At 25.7% G+C, this 13,166-nt stretch overlaps 1 protein-coding gene across 2 annotated transcripts; it reads right to left on the reverse strand.

The window, feature by feature from the left end:
- Nucleotides 1-165: 165 nt before the first annotated feature.
- LOC113552953 (maltase 2-like) lies at nucleotides 166-12,968 on the reverse strand. Of its 2 annotated transcripts, none has more exons than XM_026956025.1 (10): nucleotides 12,950-12,968; nucleotides 10,058-10,224; nucleotides 9,789-9,968; nucleotides 8,489-8,646; nucleotides 8,158-8,283; nucleotides 4,490-4,734; nucleotides 3,906-4,104; nucleotides 2,276-2,730; nucleotides 1,441-1,590; nucleotides 166-635 (listed from the first exon to the last, which is right to left on the reverse strand). In XM_026956025.1, exons 2-10 carry the CDS (start codon nucleotides 10,221-10,223, stop codon nucleotides 449-451), a joined length of 1,866 nt encoding a protein of 621 aa, XP_026811826.1. In that variant the 5' UTR covers nucleotide 10,224; nucleotides 12,950-12,968; the 3' UTR covers nucleotides 166-448. The 2 variants fall into 2 exon arrangements, with proteins under 2 accessions (XP_026811826.1, XP_026811817.1); XM_026956016.1 differs by lacking the exon at nucleotides 12,950-12,968 and adding an exon at nucleotides 10,377-10,548.
- Between the last annotated feature and the right edge of the window lie 198 nt (nucleotides 12,969-13,166).

Consider the following 13,166-nt stretch of genomic DNA (forward strand, 5'->3'; position numbering starts at 1 on the left):
AATAATATCGTCAGTATATCCGAAGAACATACATTATAATATACCTAATATGATACTAAAACTAGGCCATATTTTCGAGCATAATAAATTATGTATTGTAGATAAAATGATATAATATAAACTAACGAAAGCCGTTGCTATGTTACATAAATGAAAAACTAATCATTTCGAATGATAGGTATTTATTTTATAATCATTTTTATAAATATTATTATTTAGGCCGTATAGTATCGATTGCCGTTCACCGATACAATATCTTATTACTCAATTTATTTTGTTAATTTGTAATATAATTTTTTTAATAGATACAATAAATAATAGGCGATAAATTTAATTTTTATGTTTTTTAATAGTCATTATATGATATTGTTAGATACGAAAATTATCGATTTTATAACTATAATGATGTTATGATGTATAATCGATGTTCATAGACGACTGACAATTACTACTTGACTAATATATAACTGTAACTCAAGGCGACTACGAACATTGCTATTGGATACATCAGCGAAGACGAGGATAACGAAGAGGTTGATGATGAAGATGACGACAAAACCAATGAATGTCTTTTGTTACACAAAACCATGGCCGATTTAGGTCTCATCGTAAATTCACTTGTCTTCAATGAATGTCTAAATGATAAAAAATAAAATATTAAGGTATAACAATACAACTAATCAACTAATGTAACTAATGAAATACCATAAAATTTAGGTTGTAGTAACTATAGTGATCTAAAGATAGACAATAACAGAAAAATATTATAAATCCGGCCACAAGAGAAACACGCATATTAAGTACTGTACATATTAATGTATAATGTTATGTAAATTAAAACATTTAAAAGTCAAAAATTGACGCCCAAACATTATTTACAAATATCAAATACACTTATACTATACTATATATATTATAATACAGTGATCTATAATTTTATTATTTTTTAAGAGGACGCAACATAACCGCTATTTAAGGGGTTTTATATAGGCAAGTTTAATGACTTTTTAAGAAGACATTTTAAATCTAAAATGTATTGAAATACTAATTTAAAGTATTTAAAATGTGATCTCGCGTAAACGATCATAATCTATAAAATGGTTGTTCTACAATTATGAGATTTTAAATAAAAAAAAAAAGGTTCACGTGGCACAAACTTACGAGTATAATATTTACAACAGTTTCACCAAACTTATATATTATGTATAGAAAAATTAAATGAACCATTACAAATGAACGATTTGAATTGTATTTATTTATCAATAAAAGAAACGTTACGATATTAGGTACTCACCTACTGAAAATAAAGTCTATATATAAGTTTGTCCTACGCAAAACTGTTTTCATGGATAAATCACGAATGCCTTAACGTTATGTTCGGCATTAAATTTATTATTTCATATTACGTTGTATATTTTAAAATATTAAAATACTCCTCACCCAATTGAGAATTGTGAATTAACGCTTGGCGTGTGTACCACCCACGTTTCGTCTTTGGCTGCAGTTGGCCAACTGCTCATCAAGTTGACACGTTCTTCCTCTGATCCCACGTTTATCACCACCAGATAAGTTTCTTCTGACGGCAGTGACCTATTCGAATAACAAAACGTAAAATAGTAGATAAATTAGCGTTCATATAGTAATAATTAATAAGAGTATGCACATCAAATGTACACGTTTTTTAAGAGAACATATTTGAAAACATTTAGTTATAATCATCTGTGATCTGTGGTATACAGACAAACCATTTTAACTTTCACGGGATCTTCATAAATGTTTAAATCACCACACAAATATTCTAACATTTCTAACAAGTATTACTAAAATACTAACGTTGCATTACACGACATTATAACTTCGACGGTCACTGCGGTTGATAATATCGTCTCAAAACCAAACAATCGCTTATTATTATTTTTTTCCGATACAGTATAGTTACTATTTTGTAGACATTGGCTGCTGTCGACAAATGCTTGTATAGACCTCGCTTTAAAATGCAAAATTAAAACGTGAGCTCTAGTGGGCACATCCACGGGTATTGAATTATGTGTATAATGTATATACCAAATTTCAGAACCACGAGTGCAATCGACTCGGCTGTGGATCGCATAAACACGCGCGCGCGCGCGCACATTGTCCTTTATATTATATAACATAGTGTGGACAGATAGAGACATCACTTTGGAGAACAGAAAGCTAATTAATCCGTTCGAGATATGACTGTCCCCGTGTACCACCACTTTACGAGATCTGGTATCACTAATTGTACACCCACCTGGTGAACGCGTACACCCACTCGGACAGCGCTCTGCCTTCGAACGAACCGCGCTGCACCGTCCGGGTCTTCCGGAGCCTAGCCAGCCGCTTGTACACGGTGTAGTGGCTGCAGTGCTGTTTCCGTTGCGCGTCCAGGTTCAGCTTCCAGTAGTTGGGATTCACCGGAAGCCACGGTTTCGACGAAGCCGCCGTGAACCCGGCGTGGGCCGTGGCGTTCCACTGGTACGGCGACCTGGCCGGGTCCCTGCTCAATATCCGGAAACCGTCGGGCCCCGCGTTCAGGCCCCTCGGGTCCACTGTCTGGTCCCAGCGGACGGCCGTGTCCGACATGCCGATCTCCTCGCCCATGTACGTGAACGCGACACCGGGCAACAACATGTTCAACATGTTCATGGCGTCCACCATTTCGCTGCCGAACCGCGTGGCCACGCGCGGTTGATCGTGATTGCCGATCTACATAAATGTAAGCGACGTGTCAAATTGTATATTATTATAATTATTCTGTGACGTCCCGAGATGCAAATTGTATATTATAATAATATTTCTTCAATCGATAGTTTTTTCGTATCTACCTGCTCTGTATCTTTTGAGCTTAGAACTAGTATATTATAATTAAAAACAATAAACTGTTCATTATTCAACAATAGTCTGTTTTCGTCGGCAAACATTGAATTAATAACAGATGTTAACGATATCAAAATAGAATTTTCTTTTTGTTCAAACAATTTTTACATTAACCTACCTGATGAAATCTATGAGCTTAGATTTTTTGAAGAGTAATAAAAAGAAATGGAAGTTAAAATTATGAATGATATGGGTAGCTAATAGGAAAAGTAGTTTCTGAATATTTTAACCACTATAACGAAGTTATTCTTATTATTTTTCATGATTTGTATTAATTAGTCATTATATATATATATTATTTAGATTTAGATTTTGTGAATAGTATTCAATGTTTTTCTAGCATTTTTAATTATATCATGCACATTTAAAAGTTTTGAATTAAACCAGCTGTACCTTATAATTAGTTTGTAATAGCATTAATTTTAATAAAAATAATTTGTGTATTATTTATTATGCTTTTCAGTATTTTATAAAGCTACAAATTTCCAATTCTATTTACTATATATAGTTTATAGATAGTAAACTAGTTTTTAAAAATAAAATAAATATTTTATAATTAGGTTCTTGCCTGTTGTTTATTTAAAAATAAATAAAACTTAAATAATACACTAATAAACTATTTTTGTATTAAATAACTTAATATTATGATTAAAGAATTAAAATGTTTTATTAAAAATGTAATGATTTTTAAACACATGCATATATTATATATTGAAATAGCAGATTCGTATAAACTATGTGTTATTAATACAATTTTATTGGTACCCATATTATATAAATAAATTAGTATTTTGCTATTAATTGAAAATATTAACAAAAATATCGGTTTTGCTTTGTTTATATTATAATTGAAAATCTTGTTTATTTTAAAATCGAATTTATATATTATGTTAAGCATAATTTTTCATTATATTGATAACATTTTGAATTTAACCTATAGATACCTATTACAGAAAGCTAAAGAGATGTCTGAATAAAATCCAACATAATATGATGATACTTACTACCCAGTTCGCACATTTTCCATCGGGCATGATATCCAACCAACTATTCACCGCATCGTTGAATTTAGCGGCATTTGAAGAATCATTTAATCGTTCAATCAATCCAAAGTTAAATGGCATATGTGCTCCCAAATTAGTCTTATTACCATAATATCGTATAGTGTTTTCAATGGTAGTGTACGCTTCAGTAATCATAACTCTAAACACAGTAAAAAATAAATATTACCCTAAGAATCAAGATATAATATTTTTAATTATCTAACAAGTAAACCACAAACATTTAAATTTTTAAGAGGTCTTAACAACTATATTATATTGTGTATTCACTATTCTAATTCTCTCTGTCTTACAAACGGGCAACAATGCAAATTTGAACGAACTTACTTTGCATTAAGTGAACTAACCTATTGTCAATTTTAGAAGTAAGAACATTATCCGTGTTTATCAATTAATTATTATTACGAATGAATGTAATTTATGGTATTTTTTTTTTTAAAGAATAATATACTTAATAATAAAATCTGCTTAGAAAAAAAATGTTAATAATTATATGGCTAAATAATTAATGTAATATTAGTGTATACCTGGTTTTTCCATCTTTCAGTTTATATTCTTCAAAAACGTCTCTAAATTGACTGATCATATCATACGTTTCAGGTAAATCCATTGTGTAATCATGATAATATCGATCATAAGTATTTTTCTCCTTTTTAGCGAGCTCTTCTGGTTTTTTGGGCTCATCTAAAAATTGCGAATCCTCAAATAAAAACGGTACGGCGTCTACTCTGTACCCATCTACACCAAGATCTAACCAGAACCTCAAATTATTCTGTACAAAAACATAAACATAATTTTAATTTAATTATGAATCATATATAATAAATATTTTCTTTAGGGGTTTATAACAAATTTAAATAGAAAAAATAGTGTAGTTGGTATGTATACTAAGATTAAAGATGTTGAAAATTATACTACCTAATTAAAAACTAAGAAAACTGTCAAATATAATTTTGGTAATACAAAAACATACAACTATACAAGCTATTTGATCAAGTTTATTTAAATTAATTTAATTAGAAAATTATAAATTTAAAATCCAGAAAGTACTCAATTTACTCTACAGTTGGGTAAATAGTAGATCATTATAATGTAGTGGACATTAAATAACTAAATATCTAAAGCTAAGTTAAATTAATATTTTTTTTTTTTTTTTTTGTTAACGATATAACTTAATTATTTAATTTTCTAATGAGCGTAATACCAAAATGTATTGTAACAATTTAGTTGTATCCAATTAATTTGAAAAATAGCGTGTTAAGTTAAAATCATACAACTGTAATTAAAACAAATCAATTAATAGTTTTTTATTTAATCTTCTTGTAAATACAGCAATGAATAATTAATATTAATTTATTCAATAATTTAGTTGAAACAGACGTGTAATTGCTTAAACTACTACTGTACAAACTACCGAACTGGTAACGAATAATTATAATCCGTGGACCGTAATCCCGATTATACTCGTACTTAGTAAAACTTCGTCGTGTATAATTACGGACCAAGCGATCTAAATATATGTATGTGTATACATATGTTATGTTGTAATGTAATAGTGTGAATAGCTTGATCAACAGTAATATGGGAATATATGACGTGCGTTATGCGTGTGTTTATTTGTATATGTGTACTTAAAAAATGGTAACAAAATTTCAGTAATAAGTAATAACAAACAATTACTGTATAATAACAATTTTCATTAATAAGTATTATTGGTAATAAATCACAGCACAATAACCTAGATTATACGATATAATATACGGTCCTTTTGTCTCAATAAAATAAAACTAAATCAAGTGCACATTGTAACATTACAAAGGTACTCTCGGCTCAACAAAATATAATATAAAAACCACAATGCGTGTAAGAATTAGAATAATAATATATTGCTGGGTTGATACAACCAATTACATTAAATGATAATAAGATGCTTGTTTGACATAACTAATTATACAAACATATGATAAAAATCAAAAATGTATAAATAAATTATAATAAATAACGAATAATTCACAATTAATTGTCGATGCTCTACTAGCCATCTGCTACCTGAACTTAATACATAATTTTAATTCACATTAATGGCTACTAAGGCCGGCATAATACCAAATATAAGATTTCCAATGATGTGCATATAAAAAACAAATAAATAACAATAATAGATTGCAGATGGCTATATGAGCCGAAAAAGTAAAAAATAAATGCAAAGCGTTGTATGATGGCCAATACAATTTATCGCGATGATAAGTGCATATGGATAATATAATTATAAAATAACGGTACACAGCGATTTGTACTAAAAAAATATTATAATAAAAAGACGTGGAGATTAGCGCACATATAAATAATTATAATTGAAAAACTTAAATGGTTTTGCGTTTGAAGCCCACGAATATAATAATATGAAAATGTGTCGATTCACGACAGCGCAATACGATGCGGTTTGGCAGTCGATACAATACTATTAAAAATATTAATAAGGTATAATAACAAAAATAAAATAAAAATAAAAATATTTTATATTATAAAACAAAAATGATTCACAGATAAAGATTGACGGTAAATATGATATTGTGTGTGTGTATGTGTGTGTGTGTAATGGTTACGTATTATTTATAAAACACATATTAAAATATATTAATAAAAAAAAAGATATTTTGATTGCGATGTCAATTATTACTAACAATTTAAGATATTTTATAATCATTTTATTTTATTATTAGTAGTTCGTAAGGTTGAACTAATCTCATCAAAAATATCGTTTGTATTAATTATTATAATATTTTATTATGTATTATTATTACAATTTATCAATTTATTATTAACTTTAAGTTAACACCACAAACCGTATAGAATAAAGGGGTAAATATAAAATAATAAATAAGTTCGTGGTATAACGTATAAATAGATTAAAGTTAGTCATCAGAAACCACGTTCAAAGTTAAGTATGAATGCATTTTTACTGATCCAATGAGGATTGACTATTGAGGACTGATGACAAAAAAAACTATACGCATCATATCACTATAGAATCTATATAGACGCATTTATCTACTCTTTCAAACACAAATATAAATTAATGTGAGGACCTAAATATAATAATTATATAATTCTTTTTTTCTTTTTTTGTTAATTAAACATAAAAACAAATTATAGTCATAATTAATGTAAAAAGAATAATAACTACATATTTCAAACACATGTTATGAGTTTCATGGGTATAAAATATTTATGTTTTTTTTTTTATTTTACTTAATTATATTATAATATAATGTTTAATTATCTGGAAAAGGTTACATTATAATAAAATCTAATAATTATATGAAGTATTAAAAAACCACAATTAACATGTCTACTGTCTGCCTTATGTATTTTATACTTATGTCTAGCTATATATTCTCGTATTAAAATAACTTAAATTTTTCAGTTGAAATAAAAATACATTTATTTATGTATTTTTATTTTACTCCTAGCGAATTTAACACTGGTACTATTTGTAATTTACTTTTTTTTTCAAGCGAAAGCTTCCATGAAATACCTTTATATAATATAAAATTTAACTAAATTATACTTTTAACAGGTAACACGTTTTTGAATTTGGTGTATCATTACTTTGAAATCTAATACCATAACTACCAGTTACCACAATCCTGTTGCAAGGCGAATGGAACGAAACTAGTGTCTACACAAGGTCTCTCTATCCTATCCAGTATTTTTTTAAATTTTAGGTTACCTATGCGTACTGAGCGTCTGCGCAGTAGGTATTACATGTAAGCAAATTAGACATTTATAATTCATTTTAAATGTTTAATTTACTGCTTAAATACACTAATTATTAAAATATTTTGGCTGCTCTAATTTTATATTTTTGATATTTTATCCTTGAATACAAAACTATTTAAAATAGTATCAATAAATATCAAGGTACTGTTAAAATTAAAAACAATAATTTTATTAACTATATCATATAAAATATCAATGGGAATACGGTTATCAGTCTAGACAACGTTGAAATTCTAATAGTTTTCTTACCAACATAACAAATAATAATCATTATTATTAATTTGTAATGTTCTGACAGGTTATAAGTTTTAATCTTAATATTATATATATATATATATATTGTATTATTTAAGTAATAAGTATATACTACTATGACAGCTATAGGTTTTTTTTTTTAAAAATATGTTCTTACTTTCATTTCTGTAACCAATTCTTTATTTCTGTAATTTAAATCTGGCTGTTTAGGATCAAATTGATGTAAATAATACTGCCCACGTTGTTCATTCCAAGTCCATGCTGAATTACTAAATAAACTTTGCTGATAAAAATATTTACATTATTTATCATTTATATAATTTAAAAAATGTAAAATTGTTTATGATAATAATTAAAACATAACTTCTGTATAAAAAAATCCAATTCTTAGAATATACTGCTATAGACTTTTTTTTATAAACGTTAAAAATAAAAACAAACATACCTAATATTATATAATACTATAATGTACTCTCAAAATACATTACCCAATTATTTGGTGGTATTCTCAAGTTATTTTCATCGCATTTAGCATCTCTCCAAACATAATAATCTGTGTATGGATAAATTTTTTCTACAGACTTTTTAAACCATTCGTGTTCATCACTTGAATGATTAGGTACGAAGTCCATTATAATTTTAATGCCTAAATTATCAAATTATAGTTATAATTTTTTAAAAATACAAATAAAAATACTTTGTTAAACATTAGTTATTATTTATTACGCATATCCGTTTTTTTATTTAATAATGAATTTATTCAAATTCTGATCTATGTAATTTTTATGTATACTTAGGACATATTTAAGATATTAGACATTTTATACTATTTAATGAATGCTTTGTGGCAAAACTAATTTCTTTTTTTCAAAAGTGATTTATTCTTTTTTTTCCTGTAAATTATTAATTAGATGGCTTATTTTAAACATTTTGAATCTTAATCGAAATTTGAATGAATAGTTTTTAAATTTCTTATAACTTTATGTATTAACGATAATAGATTCATAGTAAGTCGGTAAATGTATTTGGAAAATATAGAGCTATTATAATATAGCATTTTTAGTAATTAATATTTTAAAATTTTATAATTAGGAAAAAATTGTATAATTAATACAATATTACATATATTTTATAATTTTATAAATTATAAACAATCTTTATGAACTATTACTATTATTATTTAATAACTATTTGGTTTTAACTTCATTCTTTTTATTAAAGGACAATTTTGAAGGAATACTAAAAAAAGTTTAAATTAAATTATTTTTAGGTGTTTTAATAGATTTTTATAAAAATGTACAAGTTTTTTCTGAAATAAATAAAAACTTATACACAATTAATTTAAGTAATGAAAAATATATCTATATCTATGTATTAACTAATTCAAGTATTTTGTATATTAAAAATTTGAAAAATTCAATAAAAATAATTAAATAAATAACTTAAATTTAAATAAATATTATTTATATTTAATTATTATTAGTTTATTTTGGTAATATTTAAACATTACTATTTGGGTTTTGATATTTAATTGATATTTAGTACAATTAATATGTACGAGATATATTAAAAATAAAAACATCAATAGCATTTAATAAATATATGGTAATTGATTATGTAAACAACATATTATATTATTGATATTGTGTATTCAGCTTCATAACAAATTTAATTGCTGTGATTTTCAATTTATTATTTAATTATCGATTTTAAAATCCATTAGATCAAATTGTTAGATGGGTACCTACACATTTTATAAGTTATCTGACAAAAACTATCTTTATTTACCTAATGATTTCAATTTTTTCTGCAACGAAACAAAGTCATCCATTGTGCCATACACGGAATCAATAGCATTGTAATCCGAAATGTCGTAACCAAAGTCTGCCATAGGTGACTTAAAAATGGGAGATAACCAAACACAGTCCACTCCTATGTCTTTAAAGTGTTCCGCTTTCTCCTCAATTCCTTTATAAAATTTAAAAAACAAAAAATTTATTAAATAACGTAGCAACGTTAAGGCGATTCGAAGCAATTAATTAAATAATATAACTTACCTTTAAGATCTCCTATACCGTCACCATTGCTATCCTTAAATGATCTTGGATAGATTTGGTAGAAAACCGCTGTTTGCCACCAATCTAAGTCTGTTTTATCATCTGTGACTGGAATATTCTTTGAGTTGGCTAAATATTCAGCCAAATTTAATATTAACAAAACCATGCTGAAAAATAATAGATGTGAAATAAACAAATGTTAGACGATTTGTTCGCTCGAATGCATCTAGAATGATTTATTATTACTATGGCTACGATAAAATGTGTTGAACACTAAGTAAATATAATGATAATATGGCTTTAAAGCTATCATGCTTACCACTCACGACGCATATTTAAGATTCGAGATAATCTATATAAGTACTAACACTATATGCCACTCAAACTGACAGTGTAAATATCACCAACACTGAGGAATAATTTAACTAACGTTCATTAAATTAAAATTAAAAAATATTTACTGGAATAAAACTAATAACTAATATTTTTTATCATACCTTTGTTAATAAAATATGGACTGTTTACGTCAAATAAGAACATATTTACAAATCAATGAACTTTGCACTATAGATAAAAGAAAAACAATAAAAATACATTGACTTATAATAATATGATGTATATTTTACTATTTATTATAATTTATTATAATATACTAATATATACCATCTATATAAACAACACATTGCACTGGTTTTTCTAAATAATAATATCGTGTATAATATGTACTGCCATTATATTTTTATATATAATTTTGTTATGATGATAATATTTTTCAACGAAATATTTGATTTATCCAACACTCAGCAGTTTTTTTTTTTAGATTCAGAGCTGAACAATGAATGCATTTATTTTACAATAATTTTTTTTTTTTTTTTATGTGTATGTGTATTGTGCACACGATAATAGTAATCGATAAAATCCTTAGATTTTCAATTTTTAATTTTTCAGATTTGAGGGTAATTTTGGAGAGTAAATAAGATCTAGTTTATACGTTAAAGAGGTTAGAATAGGAGTATATTTTTTATAATTGAGAAAATCGAACCAAAAATTTAGGAAAAACAAGAACTAAACCAGTTTTTAATTAAGTGGATTTCTTTATTTTGTTATGACTCGATAACGAATTCTCGCCAATTGTTTTTATAATCATTTTTTATATATGGTATAATTTTTAAAACATTTTGACTTTTTTGTGCTATTTATAGACAATTTACATTTTTTTATAAACATCGATAAAAAATTTATGAATAGGATAAAATTTTTTAAAATTTAATAGATAATTCCTAATAAGAGGATCATTTCTAAAATAAAAAAATATTAAAAATGTGTTGTCTCAATGTTTTTTATAACTTTTAAAATTTAGAATTTTAGCAGAATCCGTTAAAATCTCGAAAATTACAAACTATTTAAGATTTAAAAATTTGATTGAAAATTCTTTATACGTTTTTCTGACTACATAATTGAAAAAAAATTATCAAAATAACTGATTAAATTTAAAATTTTCACTCGTAAAAATATAAAATAACTATTTCTACCCCAACGATTTTTGTTATATTTATCGATACTTAAAATGTTTATAATATTATCATTCTCTATGAACGCTTTATTTTTGAAATTATTTTTGTGCATATTTATAGAAATCGAACATTTTCAATTTTATTTCAGTTCATTTTCTTCAAATTTCAATAAAAAATTATTTGCTCGGTCGAAATTCTGAAAATTTTTATACAAGATCGTTTGATAATTTTTAATTATTTATGAAGTACGAACCTATTTATAATCGTTTACGGTATTTACAGAAAGCTGTTATTAAACTTTGAGCTATATAAGTCGATAAAATGTGATATAAATATATATAATTAATAAATATTTAAATACTAATAATATAATAAATGCAATATATTAAGAAAAAATATATCAACGTACTGTAATACTAAAAGTAAAATAAATGACTTTAATAGCTACAAGTATCAACAAATATTATGAAATATACTTATAATGATAGAGTCTAACAAACCGTCTTCGCTCAAAATCATTTTTCGTATGCAATTATATATCATTAAATTTAAATTTAACATATCCATGACTAATGGTGACTCACTCAACACCATATGTATAACATTGCTGTACCTGCCTACCTCTTTTATTTTACTTAATTATTAAAATAACAAAATTATTTTTATTGTTAGAATAAATTAAATTTTAAATTCAAAGAATAGGTATAAAATTCAAACCACGATACGTAACTGAACAATCCATTATACGATTTATATTTTAAATGGTACATGACAATATACAATTAAAAATCTATAATACACTTTTTCTGTGAATTTTTAATATAATAGAAGAATATTTATATAAGATAAATAATATACCTATTCAAGTACCTTCTTTAATTATATATTTATATTATAAAATTGTATTTTATTAATAAATGTTTAGTGAAAAATATTTATAATGAATTCTTTTACAGAATTTTGAGAGATTATTACGTTAAACGTATCCGAATTGCTTGTAAATATTTATTTTATATTTTTTATCAGATATATTAATAGTGTTCATTCATGCCTGGTTCAAGTATTGAGAAAATCGTAGAGTTCGAGTATACCTGTTAAAAAAATACACCTGTCTTGAGTTAGTTATTACTAGCTTCCAGGAAAGCTATACCGTGATACTAGCATACTGTTTAGCAAAAGTAATGTACGAATACGTATCAACAATCGATCTATTATACTATTGTATAATAATCTTCATACAATTTATTAAGTTACATGTATATTATACTTGTGTAGTTGTGTGTAATATATAATATGAACTAGGTAGGTGCTAGGTAAACATGTACCCATTGCGAGTTGTTTTAACATTTATATAATATAATCATAATTGAATTCTTACCTCGTTCAAGATAATTATTGATCCTCGGAGAACATGTCCAGGTACAGCTAGCCTTGACGAATCCTTATCAGATTTTGATATCTAATAAGAAATTTAAACACGTAATCGATTATGATTTATTGTTGTGTAACACATAAATGATTATCTAAACATAAACATTTATGCAAAACCAACCTATATTTTATGTACCAACTAAATAGAAAACAATCAACTCGAA

Source organism: Rhopalosiphum maidis, chromosome 4 (genome assembly GCF_003676215.2).
Source record: "Rhopalosiphum maidis isolate BTI-1 chromosome 4, ASM367621v3, whole genome shotgun sequence".
In the NCBI taxonomy this organism is placed as follows: domain Eukaryota; kingdom Metazoa; phylum Arthropoda; class Insecta; order Hemiptera; family Aphididae; genus Rhopalosiphum; species Rhopalosiphum maidis.

Coding starts and splice junctions, on each gene's coding strand:
- LOC113552953 (XM_026956016.1), bottom strand. Junction 8,647..9,788: donor GAAAAAATTGAAATCATTAG/GTAAATAAAGAT, acceptor TTGATAATTTAG/GCATTAAAATTATAATGGAC. Junction 636..1,440: donor AATTCACAATTCTCAATTGG/GTGAGGAGTATT, acceptor TTTATCATTTAG/ACATTCATTGAAGACAAGTG.